Source organism: Ceratotherium simum, chromosome 27 (genome assembly GCF_057802395.1).
Source record: "Ceratotherium simum simum isolate JZ-2026a chromosome 27, ASM5780239v1, whole genome shotgun sequence".
Classification (NCBI taxonomy): domain Eukaryota; kingdom Metazoa; phylum Chordata; class Mammalia; order Perissodactyla; family Rhinocerotidae; genus Ceratotherium; species Ceratotherium simum.
The window spans coordinates 1491171-1514441 of record NC_141926.1 but is presented as its reverse complement, the minus strand read 5'-3'; the positions used below and the strand labels follow the sequence as shown (position 1 = coordinate 1514441).

Sequence of the window (23271 nt, the reverse complement as noted above, 5' to 3'; positions counted from 1 at the left end):
ACCTGAGAGAAGGCGTGAGTGGTGACAGCACAGGAAACGCCCCCATCATGCCCGGGGCGTCAGGCAGCACGGGGGATGCCCGGGGCCGGCGAGAGCTCCTCCAGAAGTGACCTGCAGCCAGGCTGAGCCCGGAGGCCCCACGTGTCTAACCAGAATCGGCTGCGCCCAAATGTTTACAGCCCCAACCTGGGCCCCAGGAGGGAGCAGGGCAGGCGAGCACCGGGAGGCCACACCATGGCTCCCTGCTGCCCTGTCCCCTGACCCTTCCCTCCCGGCTCCAGCCTTCTCACCTCCTGCTCTGACTCAGTCAGTCCAGTGTGTCTGGCTGGAGACGCCTGGCCCACCCTGTGCAAGCCTCCTGACCTGTGGTCTGGGTCTCAAGGAGTGGGCGACGCCACCTGTCGGGTGGGCACCAGGACGCCAGCCGGGACATCCCCCAAGAGGCTTCCCTCCCCGCAACGGGGGCTCACCTGCTTGTGGACCGCGAGGCCCAGGCCACGCTTGTCGGAAACAACCAGGGTGATGGTGGTCTTGAGGACGGTGGCGAGGAAGGTGTTGACTCCGAAGACCAGGGCACAGAGCTCTTTAGAAAGCGAAGACGCGATCTGAAAACTTAATGGGAAAGCGGGCCCAGGTCAGAGAGGTGCGCAGAGGAACGCCACTCATGGGTAGCAGCCGCCCCCCGGGCAGCCACTGGCCTGAGGACTGACCAGGCCCACTGAGGTCCCGGGAGACCCGCAAGCCCAGCCCAGCGCCCAGGCCACCCACCGCTCCCAGGGCACGAGCCCCGAGCTGCCACATCCTCAGAAAATGAATGCAAAATACAGCCTTGGGAAGACACTTAAGTCTCCTGGTGACTGTGGGGCAGAGTGAGTGACAATCACTGCACAATTCTCAGAAAGTCACTCTCACAAGAACGGGCAGAGCATCATGAGGGAATGAGAGTCTTTTGTTACTAACTGATTCAATAAACTAGGGAAAAGACAGTCACACAAGGAAAGCATGAGGAAGTGATGTGCTCAGAGCTCCAGGTCCTGCAAACATTAACATTCCAACGTCCTTCCAACCAAAATCCCCCAGGTGGGGGGCTGGCCCAGTGCTGTGGTAGTTGAGTTGGCACACTGCACTTTGGCGGCCCAGGGTTCGCCGGTTTGGATCCCAGGCACAGACCTACGCACCACTGTCAAGCCATGCTGTGGCGGCCTCCCACATACAAAATAGAGGAAGATGAGCACAGACGTTAGCTCAGCAACAGTCCTCCTCAAGCAAAAAGAGAAAGACTGGCAACAGATGTTAGCTCAGGGCCAATCTTCCTCACCAAAAAACAAACAAACAAAAAAACAAAATCCCCAAAGTATAAATAATAATCAGACAGGAAATACTCTGAAGTTCTGAAGAATAAACGAACACCAATATCCAGAAGACTTTAAAGAGAACGGCTGAGGGGACTCTGCTGCGCTGGGGTCGGGGGAGCAGGAAATACAGGACGTGTGGAGGAGCACTCACAGGATGAGGACGGCAGGCCAGTGTGAGAAGGAGCTCGTCACCAAAGGTCCAGGGTGACAGATTAGCTCCTGGGACACCGGAGCTGGGCCAGGGTCCCCCAATGAGGGTCTCACCCGTGCCCCACCACCCAGGAAGTAGGAGTGAAGGCAGAGCCTGCAGCGTAGCCCGTACGGTACACAGCTCCCAGCATGTCTGGAGGTGTAACCGTGAGACATGATAAGGAGAAGAGAGACCCCAGCAGAAGAAGAGTCCACCCGTATAAAAGGGAGAAGCCAGCCCAGCTGTCATCAAGGAAGGGCAGGTGGGCTGGGGTCCGCCCTCCACCACCCACAGGGGCTGGGTGTGCCCGGCGGGTGTCTGCAGTATCCACTGACACCCCTTTTCTACAGCACACGCCCTCTGACCTGGCCAGTTCCCCTCTCGGACTCATCTGGGGCCACGATCAGAATTGGGGAGAAAAACGTAGGTGAAAGAGTGTTGACCTCAGTGTTGTCTGCCACAGGAAAATATCGGAGGCGGTGTCCCCGGCAACGGGGGATGAGAGTGTGGCATGTCACTCATCACTGAGAGGACCAATCACGTCGGCATTCTGAGAGTGACTCCACAGCTGAGGGAAGGGCAGGGATGTGGGGCCCTGAGTTTCACCCTATGTCAGGCAGACACCCGACTGTCCACAAGGAGGCCGGGCTCCAAGGAGGAAAGTCTGTTCTCCTCTTCACGCTTCTCTGCGTCTCATCTGACCTTTCCCACAATGGGCATTGAGGGTCTTTACAATAGCAAGAACACCCAAGGCAGGGTCCTCACAGACAGAGGGAGGGACGGTGAGAATGGCAGACAGCCCAGCACCCCTCCACAGTGCTGACGTGACAGGAGAGGGGAGCGCCTGCCCAGAGGACACGCTTCCCAGACGTTCACGGCTGAGAAGGGCAAGGCGGGGTGGGGGGCAGGGGGAACACGACCTCAGTCTGAGAGTGAGGCCAGGCCTGGGCCATGGCCACAGGCTGCAGGAAGGGCGCCTGCCGTGGAAATGGACCCCAGCAGGGCCAGGATGTGGGCAGGCGTCTGGCAGCGCTTGTCCCCCAGGTGCAGGAGAGGAAAGACCCCGCGTTTGACCCAGGCTCTCGGAGGTGATGCCAAAAGTGGAGAGGCAGCGTGGGCGCCGTGCACTTCCATGAGGGGGCACGGGAATCAGGCCACCATGCCGTGGGGCAACGGCTGCAGATGGTCAGGAGCCTGGGACACTGTCCGAGCTCAAGACGTGGTGGGACAGATGCTCTCACGGGTGTGATCGGAGAGAGGCCAGGCCTGGGGGCGCCGAAGGTGAGGCCTAGAGGCGAACCAGCACCAAAGACCCAGGGGGATGGTGACAGACCCAACGCTGGGTGCAGAAGGCAGGCTCCTGCGCGCGTGTGTGGTGCGAGCACATGTGGTGAGCACGTGTGGGGGGGTGAGCACGTGTAGTGAACATGTGTGGGGTATGAGCACGTGTGGTGTGAACAGGCAGCTTCGTGAAAGGCCAGTTCAAAGAAGCACACAGAGGATCTTAGGTGCAGGCAGGACATGAGCCAGGGAAGGTTCTGGAAGGCAGAAGCAGTCCAGTGGGCAGCTCTGGGGACATCCCTGGGCAGGTGCAGGAGAGTCCCCATGGGTGTGAAGAACGCAGGGGCATTAGGAGAGCCCCGGATAGAGGGCGAGCTGGGACACTGGTCACCTCTTGGCCGTGAGCCGCCGTTTCCAGCAGTCGGAGCTGGAGACGACAAGAAAGGTCTCAGGGCCACCCAAGATGGGACTGCCGCAGCGCTTGGGGCCTTGGAAAAAGAGCAGGGGGCCTGGGAAGAAGGACTTCACAAGGGCCACCAAGTGGCCTCAGCAGGAGGGGTCGCCATAGGGGAAGGCTCCCTGCCGAGTCTCAGGGTCACAGCAACCGCGATGGGACATGCTGTGGACAGGGGACAATCAGGCCCCTGGCTAGAGGTGCCCAGGGCTCACTGCTCCTCCCAATGTGAGCAAGAGCACACCACCAACCCTGCTTCACACTGCCCACACACACCCCTTCTGCTCCCCACAGACCATTCCAGGAGAGAGGCCTCTTAACACACACAGACCGCCCAACAGCCCCACCCGGCAGAAGGACGGCGCACGGCCCTCCAGCTGCCCACCTTCAGCCAGGCCCTGGGTTCTGGCCTTACAGTAGCTGCCTGGGCCAGCAGTCTCCTGCGCCCACCCTGCACCGGCCCGACTCACGTGGCAATGGGCACCAGGAACTGGTAGGAGCCGCGGAAGAGCACGAAGGCCATGTAGCACAGCCAGATGCTGCTCGTGCTGTACATGAGGAAGATCAGCCCAGCCTGCACCGCCGTCACGCCCGCGATCACCAGCTCCGCCCACAGGGCCCAACGTATCGTCACGAAGCCCGCAGCAAAGGAGGTGATGGCACCTGGGGAGACAGGACACGTCACGGCCACCCTCGCGGGGTGGGCAGAGCGGGCGAGGCCAGCGGGGCGTACCGAGCAGAGTGGAGGCGGCGTCCGCCCCGCCGTTGTAGACCGTGGTGGTGTCCGTGGTGGGGTTGACCACGTTCCACAGGATGTGCACATAGTAGACGATCAGGTAGTAGCCAGCCGAGTTAAACACCCACCAGACGGACCAGAGGCGCAGCTGCGGCAGCCGGAGGTTGTCCCCCAGTTCCCAGAGCATGCGCACCAGAGTCGAGTTCCGCACGGTGTCCAGAAGCGTCCAGCCCAGCTTCCTGCCCTCGGGCCGGCCGGGGCCCACGTTCATCTGGTCCAGCTCGGAGGGCGAGGCCCCGCTGCGCACAGGGGCGCTGCGGTTGAAGAAGAGGCTGCGCTTGGGGCGCTTCAGGAAGAGCGCGAGGAGCAGGCTGAAGGTAAGGAAGGCCAGCGAGATGTAGTTGAGCGTGGAGAAGGAGAGCCGGCCCACGGTCACGAGCAGCTGGCCCAGCACGGAGCTGGTGAAGACGCCCAGCAGCACCGCCGTGCGCGAGTAGCCGGCCATGCGCTGGTAGCGGGCGGGGCGCACGAGCGAGAAGATGTAGGAGGAGTAGGCGATGCGGGCAGCCATGGTGACGCTGTAGAAGAGCTCCATGAACTGCATGTGCAGCACGGAGGTGCCGAACAGCAGCAGCAGCCACACGCAGATGTAGCTCAGGGCCTGCAGGAGCAGCACCGGCTTGTAGCGCAGGTAGTCGGTCAGCAGGAAGACGGGCACCAGCACCGCCAGGTAGGAGTAGGACAGCACCGGCGTGATCTCGTTGGTGACCTGTGGGACAGCAGGCTGGTGACCCCGCGTACCCCAGCACCACAGCCACTGCGGACGGCCTCTGGTGGCCCCAAACCAAGACCACGCCATGAGCGCTGTCCCACGTTGTTATATCCTCTAAACAGGTACAGCCCATCAGGACCGTCCACAGCAGCGGGGAAAGAGAATAACACAGCCCGCCCCGAACCATGCTCCACCCTGGCTCCACCCCCCACGGGAAGGCATGCTTCTCACGCAGCGGTGCAGCGCTGACGTGTGCAGACCTCTGACTGCTACACTGTGTGGCACAGAAGACACGTTTGCCTTCAGAAAGCTGGTGACTACCACGAAAACAATCACTAATTACATGTTAAGTCACACTAATCTAGGCTTGTTTTGCTGTTGTTGTTGTTGAGAAGATTCACCCTGAGCTAACATCTGTGGCCAATCTTCCTCTTTTTGCTGAGGAAAATTAGCCCTGAGCTAACCTCTGTTCCTATCCTCCTCTATTTTGTATGTGGGTCGCCACTACAGCGTGGCTTGATGAGTGGTGTGTAGGCCCATACCCAGGATCCAAACCTACTAACCCAGGCCGCCAAAGTAGAGTGTGCCAACTTAACCACTACGCCACCGGGTCAGCCCCTTGTTTTTAGTGAATAAATACATGGTTGATTTCACCTTAAATCTACCAACATGGAAATCAGGTTGTGACCGCTGTGCACTCACACCGACACAGCTGCCTTGGTCACGGGGACGCAGAGAGGGCAGAGAGAGAAAGAGCTCACACCACGGGTCACATAGAACACAGAGAATGGTGTGAAGATAAAGGAAACTTCGTTTAAAACAGAGTTGGGGGCCAGCCCTGTGGCATAGCGGTTAAGTGCGCGTGTTCCACTGCTGGCGGCCCGGGGTTCAGATCCCGGGCGCACACTGATGCACCGCTTGTCAGGCCATGCTGTGGCAGCGTCCCATATAAAGTGGAGGAAGATGGGCACAGATGTTAGCCCAGGGCCAGTCTTCCTCAGCAAAAAGAGGAGGATTGGCATGGATGTTAGCTCAGGGCTGATCTTCCTCACCAAAAATAAATAAATAAATAAAATAAAACAGAATTGGGAAGCCCTGACGGGGGCGGTGGGGGGTCTCATGCCCTGCCACTCCCGAACCTCGCATTCCCGAGCAGGAGGAAGCTTCCTCCACAGACCCCAGAAGGAGGAAGAGAGAGCCTCTCCTGAGCCAGCAACAGCCCAGTCAACGAGAAACCGCAACAGTCGGCCAGTGAGAAGCCGTCACCACCCTGAACTCTCCAGACAGCCCCTCTCGGCTTCCTCCTTCCTCTATAAAGGAAGTCTCGCTCCTCTGTTCTCCAGACTTGCCTGTGGTTCTGCAGTAGTGTGCACACCCTGAACTGCAATTCCTCTGCTATTCCCAAATAAGCTTGTTTTGCTGGTAAAATAACTCGCTCTTTGGTTTTTTAAGGTCGACATTTCATGGCAACCCTGCAGCGACCCGAAGGAGACAAACCCCTGAGGAACTGACGACCCCGGAACCCAGTGGGGACCCACTTTGTGCTCTCTGCTTCCCTGAGACGTCTCTCCCTTTCAGTTCAGTAAGTCTCCTGTGGGATCGAGCCCCTCGTTCTGGTCGGGCTCTCCGACTTCCTTCGGGATCTGTGTTGTTGTCGTTGCTGTTATGAAGGCATTCCCCTCCTAGTGAGGACTTCTTGTTTTCTGAACCTCTGGTTTTGAGCAATGGGATCCGAATCTGCCACATGCTCTCAGGAAGGTCCACTGTCTGGGACCCTTGCCAGTTTTTTTTTTTTTCTTTTATTTTTTATGAGGAAGATCAGCCCTGAGCTAACATCCATGCCAATCCTCCTCTTTTTGCTGAGGAAGACTGGCCCTAGGCTAATATCTGTGCCCGTGTTCCTCCACATTTTTTTTTTTTTTTTAATATGGGACGCTGCCACAGCATGGCCTGACAAGCAATGCATGGGTGTGCACCCGGGATCCAAACCCGGGCCGCCAGCAGCAGAGCGGGCGCACTTAACTGCTACGCCATGGGGCCGGCCCTCTTGGCCAGTTCTATGTTTAAAAACTATGGTCCCTCCTCATGTGCATTTTTAACTAATTGGACCAACTTAACTCAAAAATAATTTAGAACTCCAATGGGGAACTTTCGATCTCCCCAGACTTGCTTTTCTTAGAACCAAATTAGAAGACCACAGCCCTAAAATAAAGAAACTGAATGGGCCGCCTATTTCAGTTGGTATCTCGAGGATTTACAGAATACCATTTCTGATTTAACTGAGACAAACAGTTGAAGGGAAACAAGGCACCGGAAGCCTCTTCACCTCTTTCCCTCCTGCACTAACTTCCTCTTCCCCTGCAGCACCTGCCCCACCTTTCCTCCACTTCCTCATTCCAACCTTCTTGGTGAATTTCCCTTTCTCTCCGAACTTCTCCCTACTTCCTCTTCATCTGAACCCCTTAGAACCTGCCCCTTTAAAATCTGACCCTCTGAGGGTCCTAATGCTAAGCCCCTAATTTCCTGTATCCCCTGAACTAAGGCCAAACTACAAGCCATAGTCAGAGATTTTCGTAGAGTTTCTGAAGGTCGTCATAGATTTGCTGAGGAATTTAATATAGTCGTCCAAACTTACCAACCAGGTTTCCTAGATTTATACCAGCTAGTTCACATGCTTGTTGGCAAAGGCCGAGCCCAACACCGGATCCTGAAAAATCTCTAGACTGCAAATGAGAGACCAACCACCTGCTCTGTCATGTGATCAGGCTGGGCAATCACTAAATGACTTCACTAGGCAATCCCTAGGGCTTTCCCAAAACCTGCTGATTTAGAGTGAGAGTCAGGCTTGCACTCAGAAACCCAGCAAGCCTGTGCACGACTATTACAGTCGACTCCAAATTGTCTTTAAGGAAAATTCTGGCCTTCCTATGAATGTTGAACCCACTCGGGCAGCCTTCAACTCTATGTTCATTATCCGGCGAACTGGAATCTTTCCCTTTTGGTTAAAAGGACCAGGATGGAGGCCGGCCCAGTGGCGCAAGCGGTTAAGTGCCCGCACTCCGCTGCGGCGGCCCGGGGCTCACTGGTTCAGATCCCAGGCGCGCACCGACGCACTGCTTGTCAAGCCATGCTGTGGCGGCGTCCCATATACAGTGGAGGAAGATGGGCACGGATGTTAGCCCAGGACCAGTCTTCTTCGGCAAAAAAAGAGGAGGATTGGCAGATGTTAGCACAGGGCTGATCTCCTCACAAAAAAAAAAAAAGGACCAGGATGGAATGGGAAACTATGTCCACTCCAGATTTAATTAATTTAGCAAATCAGCTTGCCCGCACCCTAGAAGATTCAGCTAAAAGGAAGACCACTAAAATCCTTAATTTTCAGCTCCAACACATGGAGGCGCCTAAACAAAACCCAGGCCCTCCTCATCTCTGCTAGTACTAGGCAGAGCCAGGACACTGGAGGAAAGACTGCTACAAACAAGCACTCCAGGCTTCTGCAGCCCTCTAACCAGCTGTAGGGGCACTAGCCTACGTGCCCTTTAAGCCATGTGTCCTTGAGGCTCCTTGTCTGGGCGACGCGTCAGCACTCACAATGAACAGTCCCGGGCTTGGCCAACCCAGATGTTTCTCACGGGATAGTTAGCACAAAGACCATCAAGGTCTGAGGGAACATAGAGGCCCAGGGGTGGGGGGGGGGGGGTCTGGACCTTGGAATCAGGTCATACAGGGACAGTCCCCCTTGGCAAGCATTGTCCCTCGGTCTACTTAAGCAAGCTTCTCTCAGGGGGCGGTAGTGGTGCACACTTCCGTCCAGCTGGCCTCCACTGGACCTTCCCTTAAGTAACTCCCAATAAACCCATGTGTCTCGTTTGCTGTCTCTAGGTCTTTTCTTTGGTCTCTTGGCAACCTATCCCGAATGGCTCACGTGGGCGTGTGGCGCAACACCAGCCTTTCCAACGCCCTCCTAACCCCCAATCACAGGACTCCAAGGAGCTACAGGGGCTTCTCCCAACCATTCCTCTTAACTGGCCTAAAGAAAGCACTCTCCAGGTTGGGAAGGCATCTCTGTCCTTACTGACACGGGAGCTACCCTCCCAGGGCTCAAACCCCCGGCCACGAAGCAGCCCTGCCGCAGAGCACTATAAACCCTTCAGACAGTGGGGAGTCCCAACACACCTCACCAGGTTCCTGTCTCTGAACTTATTCCCTTCAGTTTCGGCCCTCTGAGACACACCCCCTTGTTAGTTGCTACCCCAGCCATTTATTGGGCCAAGATTTCTTAGGGAAACATCATGCTGGAATTTCTTTCTCCCAAAAGGAGGAGATAATTCTAGAATTTGATAGCAGCAACCAAAATAGCCAACCAGGGGAATCAAATGACTCTTCAACATCTTTTATTTGCTCATCATGTCACTCTTTCTCCCTGTAATCATCTTAACCTGACACCCTTCTTCCCTCCTGTACTGATGGATCACCTCCTCACTCACACACACACACACACACACACACACACACACACACACACACGTGATGACTTACAGGAAATTCCTTTGGATAATGCTGGCTCTTCCTGGTTTACCTGGTTTCTTCTTTAAAAAGTGAAAATGGTAAGTAACTATCGTGCTGGGTGTGCTACCGCAATCCCGTGTGAAGTCATCAAGGGAGACCTTTCCCTCAGCCACCTCCGCCCAACAGGCTGAAGTGTACGCTCCTGCTCAGGTCTGCATCTTAGCCGAGGGCAAAACCGCAAATATCTACACTGACAGCAGGTACGCCTCTGGAGTAGCTGACGACGGGAATGAGGCTTCCTCACGTCCAGCAGGGACAAAATCAAAAATGGCTCTTATGTCCAGAAATTATTAGATGCCATACTATCACCAGCCGCTTGGCTATTATCAGGGTCCCTGGGCATTCCAAACTTGATTCCCTGGAGGCTGGGAAAATTTAGCCAGGAAACCAGCTGGCTAACATTTCCACAAAGAACACGCTCTCGAAGAAACCCACCACCAAACCTCTGTCATGGTCCAAAGGGATGTTCCCCCAAATGATAATCTAGAAAAACTGGCTAGAGATGTCCCACAATCAGCCCCAGACAATGAAAAACAATATTGGAAAAATTTTTTTGAATTTTTATTTATTTATTTTTCTCCCAAAGCCCCAGTAGATAGTTGTATGTCATAGCTGCACATCCTTCTAGTTGCTATATGTGGGACGCGGCCTCAGCATGGCCAGAGAAGCAGTGCATCGGTGCGCACCCGAGATCCAAACTCAGGCCGCCAGTAGCACAGCGCGCGCACTCAACCGCTAAGCCACGGGGCCGGCCCAATATTGGAAATTTAATAACTGCTGGTGTGATAAAAAGAGAGAACTCTGGCTTGAAAGTTCTCCAAATAACAATCCAGTCCTGCCAGAGACTCTGAAATTCCCACCACTGACCACTGTACACGCACTGAGTCACTGGTCTGCTGATGAAATAACCTTTATGCACCAATACTGGAGGAGAAATATTAACAGGGCCACAAAGAGGGCCTACTTTGCTCGCCCCACCTGCCCGAAATACAATTCAGGAACCTGTCTGCACTGCTCCCGGACACTTTAAATTGCCCAATGGACCATTCGAGGTTTGGCAAATGAATTTTATTCAGCTTCCCCTGTTTCACGGATATAAATGTCTTGGTCATGGTTTGTAAGTTTTCCCACCGGACTGAAGCCTTCTCTTGTAGACAGGCTACTGCTACTTCCGTGGCTAAAATTCTATGAGAAAAGATCATCCCTACCTGGGGAACCCCCCTCCCCCAAACTTCATAGTGACCGGGAAACTCACTTCACTGGTCAAGTGCTCCAACAGGTCTGTGCTGTTTGGCCAGTTTTCAAACACCCTGGCCAAAACCAGTGCCATTGGTCCTTCTTAATCTCAGGTCTACTGCTTTTGGAATCCATAAACTTCACCCTCTGAGACAATCACAGGTTGTCCCAGGCACTTGACTCCTGTTTCTTTCGATCCCCAGCTGATAAAGGGAGACATACTTCAGTGTTGTAAAGGCCTGATTGCTTCCGTGGGGAGTAACCATGCTTTAGTAGAACAATCTTTCCATAGTGCACTCCCAGGAGATAAAGATCTTAAACATCAAAGCTTGCAGCTGGAGACTTCGTCTATCAGAAAAGACATCTCCAGAAAGACTCTCTTCAATCCTGTTGGAAAGGCCCCTCTCAGGTACTGTTAACCAACCCTCGTGCCACCAAACTCCACGGAACAGACTCTTAGATCCACATGTTGCATCTAAAGAAAAGAGCCAAACCCTGACTGGACCTGCACGCCAACTGGTGACCTGAAAGACCGATTTCCAGGAGTCACAGCAGACGACAGATGGAGACAGCTTTCCCAAGATGACCTGTCTACCTTTCTCTCGCTGTTTTTTCTTACCTTACTCCCTTCCTCTCTTTCTTGGCCCAACCTATCGCAAAAGAGGAAAACCTTTCTGACAACTGGATCTGTCACCAGGAACTCTGATCTGTTCATGTCAGAGACCCCTCAGTCTTACCTGTAACCAATTGCTTTTTGATCCCAAATGCCACTGTCGATGACACCCACAAGCCTATGGGTGTTACCTATGGGGTCAGGTGGTTACGGCCAGGTGTTCCGTACTTTGTTTCAACCTTTCTCCAACTGTAATCATATGAGCTCAACTGAACACTTTCACCTCCGCCAACCGGCGGAAGCCTTTGCTTCCCCCATGTTCTTTCCCCTATTTAAATACAATCTGCTCCCCTGCATCTAAAGGAAAAACAAATGGACCAACTCCTCTTTGGAAGGCATGTAGAAAAGACCCCTTCAGGCCAGGATGATTTCTCGCAGAATATCTGCTCCTCATCTTATTCTGTATCATCATTTTTAAGCTTTATACCTGTTGCCTGTCAAACCTTGGTAGAAACAACGTGCCCCATAGGGTGATGCTCGCTCAGTGCTTCAAGACGGCCTCCAACACTTAGCTGGATGGGAAATGCTGGAGAGTTCTCCCTCCTACCCTTCCTTGCTATGCAAATGTGGCCTCAATGGTTTCCAGGTCTTCAATCTGCACTCTCCCTCCGACTAGGACGTAACAACCAGGAAATGTCCTTCCTGGCACCGAGGGTCGAAACCACTAAATACGAAAAACCTGACTCTTGATCAGTGATGCTTTCGAGGAAAGATCTTGATCAAAAGGGGAAAATGTGAAAATAAATAAAGGAAACCTTGTTTAAAATGGAGTCAGGAAGCCCTGAAGGGGGGGCTCTCACACCCTGCCACTCTTGAACCTCGAATTCCCCAGCAGGAGGAGGCTTCCTTCACAGACCCCAGGAGGAGGAAGGGAGAGTTCCTCCTGGCCCAGCAACAGCCCAGCCAACGAGAAACCGCCAGTCGGCCAGTGAGAAGCCGTCACCTCGCTGAACTCTCCGGACAGCCCCTCCCAGCTTCCTCCTTCCTCTATAAAGGAAGCCCCAAATCGTAATTCCTCTGCTATTCCTAAATAAGCTCATTCTGCTGATAAAATAACTGACTCTTTTGTTTTTTAAGGTTGACAAAGGGAAGAACCAAGAAAGAAAAGAAGGGAAGTGGGAGGAGAGAACAGAAAGAGAGGAGGAGACAGGACCGGGCTCTCCTCACACCTTTCCACTGAGGAAACTCTTTAGTGGCCAGTCTCACTTGGTTCCAGGTGCAGGGGATGCTGGAAGGGAAGCCCCTGCAGCTGCTCCTCACACCAGCCCACTCAAGGGCCTCTCACCTCATCAGGCAGAACTAGGGAATGTGTTCCATGGGAGCCAGGACTCCGGCCTTCGCCAGGGGAGCTGCCTGTGGCCTCGGTGCATTCACCTTTCCACACAAATGCGGAGCCGCGCACAGCGAGGGTGCGCCCTCCCGGGGACACAGGGCAGAGGGCACCACTGCAGACCCACTCAGGGCAAGAGCCAGCTGTCCCCCTGGCTGCCCAGGGAGGGGCTGCCTTGGGCTCACCTGGGGCCACTCCATAGGAGGAGGCCCCAGCCCAGTAAGAGGGCCAGGTCTCTGGCCTTGACCCTTCCTGGGGGACAGACATGGGAGGCGCCCTGTGCTTGGAGCATCTCCTGAGGCCCAGGTGGATTTTCTGCAGGTGCCCTGCCGGACTCCACTGGACACCAGACCGCACGCAGGGGCTCCACCTGACCCCACCAGCTCCCATTCAGGGGCCAGAACCATGGTTCACATCAGCCAGGGCAGGTACCAGGTGAGCCGTGGGCCTTGCTGGGCTCTCAGAAGCTACAGCCTCCCTTGGGTCCCACCTGACAGGGTGCTAACCCTCACTTGAGCCTGGCCACCTGCTAACACCACGGTGCAATCCGCACAGTGCAGGCACCAAGGCCCCACTTTACAAGAGTTGAGCCCTGGGTCAGCACGTGGGGCCATGCTGAGCCCACCACTTACGAGCCGCTGGGAGGCTGAGACAGCCAGGCCCCAGACTGAAATTCCTCTGCCTGGTGGCCTCCTGAACCTACACACCAGCTGGAAGCCAAGCCTGCCCCCAAAGTCTGTGGTCCCCAAAACACTGAGCACTGAAGGTCCCCCAGGACATTCTGGGACATTTTTAGCACACGTCAGTCCCCAGTGGGGAAGCTGAAGAATCTGCACTTGGTCACGAAAAGCCACGGAGGCCTGACTACAGGGGTCTGGACCGTGTTTACGGAGAATTCCAAGAACATTAAAAATCCCTTGGTTAATGAGATTTCTTGGCAGATGGCTTGCTCAGCTGCGGGGGGGCTCCCTGTCAAAGCCTGAGGGGTCAGAACCTCAGGGAGATCAGCTGGTCTTTCCCCTCTCTCTTCTCCTCCCCCCTTTCCCCTCTCTCCCCCTCCTTCACTCCACCTCCTCCTCCTCTCCTATGCACCTCCTTCCCCCTTCCCCTCCTCCTCTCCTCTCCTTTCCTCCCTCTCTCCCTCTCCTCTCCTGACCTCTCCTTCTATTTCCCCCTCCCAAACCCATGTCACACTTGGAAGGTGCTGGGGGATAGGGGATGCCCACCAAGTTCCTGGGGCAGGCGCCATCTGTCAAGTGGCCTGGCACTGGCATAAGGACGGCCTCCTATTGGCCTGAGCCAAGTGTCGCCTGGATGCGTTCCCAGCACCGTAGTGTTTAGACAGGCAGGGTCCAGGCTGATGGGCAGAGCACAGGAGCTGTGCCCAGATCTGGGACCAGGCAGCTCCAGGGCAGTGGCTTTTCTGAAGGGGGGAGGCTTGGTCGGGGCCCCCAGGAGCCAGGACAAGCTGCGGGTGGGGGGCCAGGGCTGTGGGGTTGGCAGAAGGGACAGGCACCAGGACAGGGCACGGTGGGTTCTGAGGACCAGTGGACGAGGGGAGCAGGGAGGGGCCAGGCCACAGGTGACCCAAAATCCAAGAGCAGCACCCGGATGGGCACTGAGTCCCGCCTGATGGGAGGACAGGGACCGTCACACAGGAGGACGGCCGACAATCCCACCAGCGATACGGGGACAGGCAGTGTCAGCCTCGGTGAAGGACCAGGGTGACTGGTCCTGGCTGGGGCCCATCAGGAGGCGGGCGGGGGCCGCAGGACTCAACCCAAAGGTACAAGGCAGACCTTCATGCCCTCGCAGAGGCGCCTCATAAACCAGGGAGAGTGGAGGGCATGGAGGCCACACTCATAGCGTCACCTCAAAGGAGGATCCAGGTGAACTGAACGTACAGCCCCAGCATGAAGGACCCCATGGGCACAGTGAGGAGAGGAGGCACATGGCAGAGATATGGCACACGTCAGACCCCGCAAGCACCGGGAATCCCACGAGGCACAGAAGTCGGACAGCCCCGCGAGGAAGGGGGAGGCTGGTCGGGGCAGAAACCAAGGAAACGCAAATCCAGCAGCAAGACAGCCCTCGCCTCCATCAGCCCTCGCCTCCATCAGGCCCTCGCCTCCACCAGACCCTCGCCTCTATCAGCCGGGCAGAAACACAACAGAGCGCTCAGGAGTCGCCAGAGAGAAACAGGAAGCCGGCTACACGTGCGGAGGGAGCAGCCGCGTTTCCTGCTGTGGTGACAAAGTGTACCACTGAAGCATGGTGACACTTTGTGCTTTAATCCCTGGGGTGTGAGTTAGGGAAGGCCAGCCTGAACCCACTGGGTAACTCTCTGAGTCCAGCCGCAGAAGAGGCTGCAGAGGCCATTGTGGGCACGGCCCAGTGCACTTCCCAGACACAGTTGGTGAGGACACGGTTCCCAGCACCAGCGGGTCGGGCCCCACTGTGCAGCAGGGGCAGAGCCGGCCTGCCTCTGTCGACCCTCTGATGACATCCAAGGGCCTGGTGGAACGGCGTGACTTCTGGAAACTACTCCTATATTTTATCTGTTAACGTGTAACCCGAGAGGGCAGGCAGATGGGATTTATGACTTTGTCGCTATAAAGATTTTTCTTACTTATTTTAACAGAGCTTCATATACATCTTATTCCTACAAGGAATCTTAACAGAGCAGTGTTCTAAGGAAAAGCCATACAGCCGACCAGTGATACAGGGAAGTGAGGGACCCCTTACTCAGAAGAGGCCTGGGAGTCTGGGGGGCACAGAAGACAACCCTGAAGGCCACAGCCCCATCGGATGGGCAGAGCCCCCACCCGGGCCTTACCTAGGAGTGACCGGCTCCAGCGGTCAGCACCAGCTGTGGGTCGGACACCACCACACATGTGCACGGTTTTGAGCTTGTGCGGGCCAGTCATGGGCATTTTTCCAAGATGGCTCCTTTGAGGGGTCAGACCTCACTGGCACAGCGACTCCTCCAGACTTAAATGATTCTAGGGTCTGCGAGGAGCAGGGGCCAAGCCCTGGGCCAGGGAGAGGGGCAGGGGCTTCCCGAAGAAATCAAGCGGCACGGTGGGACCCAGCAGGGGCCAGTGATGGCGACGAGGTGTGCGGAGGCCGGCGGCCACGCTGGAGGGGACACACAAAGGCTAGGGGGCAGGGGGCGAGCAAGCCCCGGGGGTACACGGCACAGCCAGCTGGGACAGGTTCTGGTGCAGCGGTGTGGGTCCTCTGGGGGGATGAGCACGGTGGGGACCAGAGCTGGGACAGGAGCTCTGACCTGGCACTCCATCAACCAACAGCCTCGAGTTCTGTTGTTTCACCTTACGGAGAGGGAGAGCACCAGGGCCACAGCCTGCTGCTGCTTCCACCCTGCGTATGACCCGGGACAACCCAGGACCCATGTGGGCATAAGCTCACTAGTCAAGTTTCAGCAAGATCCTGTGTCCTTGTCGCTGAGGCACAGGAAAATTCCTTCTGTAATTTCTTGGCGAACAGCCCCTAAGTCTCTGCTGGAAGCAGGTGCCAGTGGGGGGACTCGGGCTTTCTCAGCAGTGCACCCAGCCTGCGGTGGGAGTGGCAGAGGGCACCCCCCCTTCCCTGAGAGACCCACACACATAGACCCCTGTGCGGGCCACTGTCACTCTAACTGGCCTGTTAGCAGGTGGGAGCCAGGCCCCTCAGGGTGAAGGGCCTGCGGGGGGCAGGACCGCGACACCACGTGGCCGCCTAACTCCTGCGCCCACTCACACCCTCCTCCGCCCACGCCCACACCCACGTGCCTGCTTCCGCGTGAAGTTCTTGTCGGGGCTCAGGAGGTAGGGCGTGATGAAGCTCTCCCCAGGCCGCATCTGCGCCATGAAGCCGTAGAAACAGAGGTAGAACACCAGGCACCGCCAGGACTTGAGCTCGCGGCCCCGCTCGGGCTCCGGGGGCACCTGCTTCTCCGCCACCTGGCCGGAGGGCGCCATGCCGCCCAGGCCCCCACGCAGCCCTGGAGGGGACTGGAGGTGACACTGCCCCTGGAAGAAGAGCCAAGAGTCAGGGCAGCTCAGCCGACAGCCAGGACCCCTCCCCTCCTCCCCCAAAACTCAACCGCTAGGGCATCTCCCGTTTCTCTTCAATTAGGACTCAACACCCACAGAGGGGAAGAGGGGGGCCCGCCCGCCCTGCAGCTCACAACCCAGATGCCAGGACAGCCGACCAGGCTGTCACACCTCGGGGGGCTCAGGGCTGTGCAGCCTCACAGGTAGCCACCAGCCACGTGGGTCCCTTAAATGTCAATTAACTAAAACTAAATACAATTTAAGATCCAGTTTCTGGGGCACACCAGACTCATTTCAAGTGCTCACAGCAGGCGGCCGTGGCTGCTGGGTCGGGCACACATCCCTCCTGGGAGAAGTCTCAGGGACAGCCTGCTCTGGTGGCTGGTGTCACAGCGCCCAGGTGTGTCCACATGCTGAGACCCAGTCGGAGCTACTGCAGTGCCGCCCGGCCCCTTGGTGCCCAGAGGGTGTGGGCAGGAAGAGACCCCGCTGGGACACACGATTCCTCCTCCCAGGAGGCCAGGCACACGCCTGGCCACAGCACAGGTGGTCGGCGACGGGTGGCTGGGGCACGAACCACAGCCTGGGAGCACTGTCCCATCGGCCTCTGGGGGGACGCCACACAAGACTGGGGGACGCAGCAGATGGGGTTTGCAGGTAAAGCTGACAGTGAAGCATGAGCCCTCGAGGGGGTGTGACAAGGCAACGGGGAGGCACCACAGGAGATAGACAGAGGCCCAGATCTTGAGCCTAGGGACCCCGGCACCCCCAGAGGTTCCCCTAAGTGAAGCATGGGCTGTAGGTGGACCTGACTCATTCCAGGTGCAGCATCCCAGCCAACGGGCCTTCAAGGAGCAGCTCAGGCGGGGCCCACCCAGCTCCATGTCCCTCACGCGGGGAGAACTTCCCAACAGTCCAGGGGCCTCTGTTTGGTGCAGAGGCGAGTGGCCCCTTCCTGACCCCCACTAATGGCCTTTCTAACAGCGGGAGGCAGATAAACATGCCTACTGATCAGAATACAAAGCTACTCTGCTGCTGCATTTTGTTACCGTGTCTCTCTGTGCCCAACGCCCCTGGTTTCCTCTTTAAGGCGCTGATATAAAGTTCCTTTTTAAGCAAGTCAGAAAGGGAGCTGCCATGAAGAATCGTGTCAGGTGAAGAAGGGCGCCCACGTTGAGCAGACAGGGTGAAAATCAGGGAGCACCCGCCGCTCGCCGAGGCTAGGGTGGCTGGGGGCTCCCTGGCGCAGAGGCGCTGGGCTCAAAGACATTGGGACAACTCCCATGCTCCTTACTGCACGGCCTGTTCAGGGAGGGTGACCATAGCGGGTCCGGATTTGGGGAGAAATCCCCTCTAATCCCCAAGCAGTGGGCACGGAAACTTCCCAAGATCTGGGACCAGTCTGGGGGATCCAGGGACCCCGAGAAAAAGCTGCCCAGATTCCTGGCACTCGGTCCCCTGCGCTTGGGCCGGCATGCTGCTCAGAGACCACCCAAGCGGGAAGCTTCCTCACTCCTCCCATGATGAGGCCCAGGAAAGCCAGGTGACTGCAGAGACCGCCCCCCCCCGCCCCCCCGACCCCGGGACCCTGAAGCAGAGTGAGACCTCACACCAAGCTACCCCCGCCCCGGCCTGGGGCTCAGCAGAGGGAACTGTGTGGGACAAGCAGGGTGGCTTCTACCTTCTAAGCCCTCCTGTGTTTATTTCTGTGACTCAGAGAAACCGGGGGGTAACAGCAAAATCCCCCAAGAAGCTGGCGCTGGTGGTCTGTTCTGGGGCTACAAGGAGCGGCAGGGTGGGGGCGACAGACAGCTGTGAGAATTCCAGAGTTTCAAAGGGAGGGGACAATGGGGGACAACAGTGGCCCCAGGAGTTGCAAGGTCCTGGGACAGCCCCCCAACATTCTCAAGGGACCAAATGAAACAATCAGCCAGGCAGGGGAGCTCGAGCTCGGCCCCCGCTCCTGGCCCCCCGGGAAAAGAGCTGCACACAGAGCACAGGCTTCGCGGCTCCCGCCAAAGAGACCCTCGCATTCACTTTTCCAACCTCCTCTGGGCAGCTTGCAGAAATAGCTGGGAGGAGCTTGGCTCCTTCAGCAGGCAGGGAGGGAGCGGCACACCCCCCTTACCCCCCAGACCCCATTCCAGCCCTAGGACTCCCTCAAGTCCACTCTCCCTCCCCTAGGTGCATGGCTCCCTGGATGGGAGCCGTCTCACGGGCTAAGTGCCCCTTAACAGCCAAGAGCCTAACTAAGCCCAAGGTCCCCAGGAGTGGGGACCCCACCCTCCCAAACCCCAGGGGCTCAGGAGCCCCACGTACTTGGCCCTCCCGTTCTGAAAGATGTCGCCTCCAGGAGCGATGGGAACTTCCCGTACCTTGTGTCCCCGGATCCCTGGCAATGGCAGCCGTCTTAGACACCAGTGTCAAGCACAATGAGCCTTCCTTCTACATACTGGACCCCTGTGGCTTCTGAAACCCGGAGGCGGAGGCGGTGCTTCTCAAAGAAACTCGAGCTGGGGCCCTGCCCCACACAGCCGTCTGAAGGTCTGGGGCAGGGCCCAGGACTCTGCACCTTCAGGCACGCCAGGGCAGGTGACAGAGCACCTGGGAGACGCTGCCTCAGGGTTCCACTGGTTGTGGAAAAACAGCTCCTTCTGAACATCCAGGATTCCCTGACAGCACGGCAGCCCCACCCCAACCACCCTCAGAGGAGCCCCAGAGTCTCCCAGGGCCCAGCAGGGAGGGGCCACAGGAGTCCTCCAGGGTCGCAAGGCAGCAGTGGACCAGCCTCACGCCCCCTAAGGATGGACACACAAAGAGCCATCCCAGGCGATGGCAGGGAGCTCACAGAGGCAGAGTGTCTGCAGACACGGGGAACAGGGCAGGAGGAACGGGGTTACATCGCGGCTCTCCTGGTGGCACCCTGAAGCGGCCTCCTCAGGGCGTGTCCTACAAGCTCACCCCTTCCCTCCCAGCTCACCCTGAGGGCTGACCCCATCAAGCGCAGCCCTCACAGGCCATCCCTACAATCTAGAGACACTGCCCAGTGCAGAACTCAACCTGCTGAGCAACATACATACCAAAGTCCCTCTGGGGCCTCCAGAGTTACACAACAGCTGGGAGGGAGGAGGGGCCTCACCAGCCAGGAGGAGAAGCCCAGGCTCAGGAATTCCTCCGGGGGAGGGGAGATAGGAGGCCCAGGCCTCGGGGCCACCTCTGTTCTGTGATCACGTGATGCTAAGGGCCCACGTAACCCACAGCTCACTCTGAGCCCTGGGCTCAGTAACGAGTGCCCGCGTCCCACTCTGGGGACCGCTCTCTGCATCTGCAGCCCGTTAGCTGGCACGGTCTTGCCTCCCAGCCGGGGCACCAGCCTTCCACCTGCCATCCCCACAAACATTTTCTCAGTGAGCCAGCACAGAACACGGAGCAGCTGCCTTCTCATGTGCCAGGAGAAGGGCCTGAACCCCCTCTGCTCAGCGCAGCGCTGGGACACGCTCATGAGTGCAGATGCCCGCCCTGGACAAAGGCAGCCCTGTCCTGAGAGTACGTTTACTGCCACGTGGCCAGCCCAGCATCACCCTGCCCCGTGCCAGGAGGAGGCAGACACGCAGCGGAAACCCGGAGGAGCACAGAAGTTGCCAAACCCTTGACGGGCTCCCATTCCTCCCCTGACGCAAGGCCGTCCTCGACTGGGGGGGGGGGGAAACAGTCTGTACCTCCCTTCAGGACACCTCCTGGTTCCCGAGATGAGAGGCCTGCTGCAGGGGCACCCAGGGCAGAATGCAGACGGGGGGGGGGTGGGGGGGGGCGGGGGGGGGGGCATGTGGCAGTGCTGAACTTGGTCAACCCCCTCATGGGCCGAAATGCCACCAACTGGCCTCAGAGAAGAAGGAAGGGGCAGGCCTTGAGGAGCTAACACTGCAGGCAGCAGCCAGACCACCACCCGGGGGATGAGTGGTGACACTTATTTCAATTGAAGGAACCCCTGGGGACACGAGGCTTGTGTGTCTCCTTGCTCAGCACTGCTGCACACACACTCCAAAAACTTCTGAAACAGGTTGAGGGCTGTCACCTTCAGCCCCTACGGGCTGGACGATGGGGTCACTGTGAAGTGACTGGCACGACAGGGTCAGGGTCAGAGGAGGAGCCCGGCCCCACCCCAGAAGCACTGGCTGCCACACAGAAACAGGGACCAAAAATTCCAGGGTCTTGTCTGAAAGCCATTTTTAACATTGGCCGCCATGGACAACAGTGAACACACGGGACCCACGCATGTTTACAAGCACACGGATTCCACTCCCAGGGCTCAGCAGGGCCTCAGGCCCCGTTACTCAGCGTATCCAGGAGGAAAGGCCACCTGTGCCAGACTGAGGATCAGAGAAAAGTGCAGCCAGGGAGACTGGGGCCTTGCCCACATTCCCGGGGGGGGGGGGAGGGTCTGTCCACCTCAAGTCTGATGCCCTCAGTTTATTCAACTCACATGAGGGGGCATAACCACCAACACGGACAGGTGGCCTGCGGTTCTCTGCCTAGACGGTGCAGACTGCTCTTCTAAACATACAAGCCCGGCCCAACCTCACGCTACTGGAGGGGGAGGGACCCCGCCACGCGCTCAGCCACGGAAAGGAGCGCAGAAGGCAACAGAGGTGCCCAAGCTCAGGGCAAGCGGGCGGCAGGACTGGCCTGGACCCCAAGTGTCCGAACCCCAGCCCAGCTCCGGTCAACTTCAGGCCTCTTCAGAGCGACCAGAGAAGTACCTGCCGGCTGGGAGGGTCATGGGGGAGGACGGAAGATCTGCATGTCTGCCTTCAGGAGCAGGTTCAATAGTTCCCACTGGGACCCTTCCTGACCCCCACCCCAGCACCTGCCCGGGGGAGGGAGGGAAGCACCAGCTCCCACTCCCTCTGTCCTCACAGCACCTAGGAAGGCTGGGGACCCAAGACCAGAACAAAAGCTAACACCGTCCCTCCTGTTCTGTGTTTTAAACCAGCTGCTACTGTGGCAGGTTAACCAGAGAGGCTCATTACATTTTCAAACACCTGTTAGAAAGAAAAAAGCCTTGCACCCTCCTGAGATCAGATGACAGCATCCCATGTTCCAAGGAGGGAGATTAACCCCCCTGGCAACCACTGTTGTAGACACCAAACCCACGAGTTTAAAACGCCCTGGAGGCGTTGGTCATCTCTGCCCAGCACAGACAACTGTAACATTCGGGGTTATTAAAACCCACCAAAGATCCTCTGAAGGACACCAGTGAGCAGCGCCAGCATGAGAGGACGCAAAGGCCGGGCGATGCCGTCCAGCCCAGGCAGCAGGGTGCAACACCATCGAGAAACCCTCGGCCAGGCGCTGGGCTCCCAGACCTGCAGGGGGGGCAGCTCTGCTGAGCCAGAGGGTCCTGGTTCTGCGGATTCAATCTGGGCTGCAGAGACGGAGCGCCCAGCAGGCAGCTCCAGGTACTTCATCCCACCTGCACTGTGAACAGCCTGGAAGATAGCTTCTTCTGCACCATTCTGGGTTTCTGAACGGTCTCAGATTCTAACTCGTATCCTGAGACCGGGCAGGCTGGGGCTGAGCACCCCGAGACGGCGAGGAATCCCACGAACACACTCTCCTGGACCCTCTAGGACAAGCGTTCAGAGGGGGAGTAAAAAGACCCCGGACACAGCTTCACTCTCGCGGAGGCGCTGGAAGCACCGCTCAGGTAAGGACGGACTGCGGGCACGAGGCTGGGGCTCCGGAACGACCGCGCGCGCTCCGCTCCGGCCGCGCCAAGGGCTGCTCGGGGTAAGCCGTTCGGCACCTACAAAGCAGCAAACAGCCGGGCCGAGACCCGGAGGCGCGCGAAGAGCCCTCCAGACACGTGTCCGCCGGGGCTGCCCGCCTCCCGCCTCCCGCCGCAGCAGCACGTGCGCGGGGCCGGTCCACGCGGCTCCCTCCGTCCGGGAAAGGGGCCGGAGCATGCACGGCCGCGAGGCCGCGGGACAAAATGCGGCGGCGAGGACCCCCGCGGGCAGAGGCGGGGACGGGGCTGCGAGGACCCGGCCGCCGCACCGTGCGCCCAGGGCGCGCCCCTGTATCCACCCGCATCCACCTGCATCGCCCCCGCACGCACCGCCCGCGCCCCGCGTCCACCTGCGTCCGCGCAGCCCGAGTACCTGGGCGCCGGCCGCTCCTCCTCCTCCTCCTCAGGCCGGACCCGGACTGACCTCCCGCCGCGCGCCCAGACCACAATGCCCAGAATGCCCCGCGGCCGCTTCCGGGAGATGGGCGCTTCCGGTCACGCCCACGGCCCGCGCTCCCAGGGGTGGGGTGCCGCTGCAGCCGCCCGGGTGACACGCCGTCAGCGCCCCCAGATGCGCGGCGCGGCTGGGGCGTGGCCAGCGCGAGCGTCCACCCGTCCGGCCGCAGCCCCAGACCACTGCTCCCGGAGCCTGGCTGGACCCCTGCCCCCCTCCCGGCCGCTGCCTCCACTGGACACCCTGCTACGTCCCCCACATCCTCCTTCCCGGAGACCCCATTGGACACCCTGCCCCCCCCACCGCATCCCCACTGACCACCCTCCGGCCCCCTGCAGGCCCCCTGAGCCTACCCCCGAGGCGCCCGGCCCTGGTCAC

The 23271-nt window shown here is 58.2% G+C and overlaps 1 protein-coding gene across 2 annotated transcripts in view; it reads right to left on the bottom strand.

Annotated features, from left to right (window-relative positions):
- Positions 1-22887, bottom strand: part of SLC19A1 (solute carrier family 19 member 1) — a 31851-nt gene extending 8964 nt beyond the window's left edge. The window contains exons 1-5 of one of the 2 annotated variants that reach the window (XM_004429727.3): positions 22813-22887; positions 16388-16627; positions 4014-4785; positions 3751-3943; positions 471-612 (exon numbers count right to left, since the gene is read on the bottom strand). In XM_004429727.3, the coding sequence (XP_004429784.1) occupies positions 471-612; positions 3751-3943; positions 4014-4785; positions 16388-16576 (1296 nt within the window). In that variant the 5' untranslated portion in view covers positions 16577-16627; positions 22813-22887. Of the gene's footprint in view, positions 1-470; positions 613-3750; positions 3944-4013; positions 4786-16387; positions 16628-22124; positions 22431-22812 lie in introns of those variants that run through there. The other variant, XM_087417926.1, reaches the window with a different exon arrangement.
- Between the last annotated feature and the right edge of the window lie 384 nt (positions 22888-23271).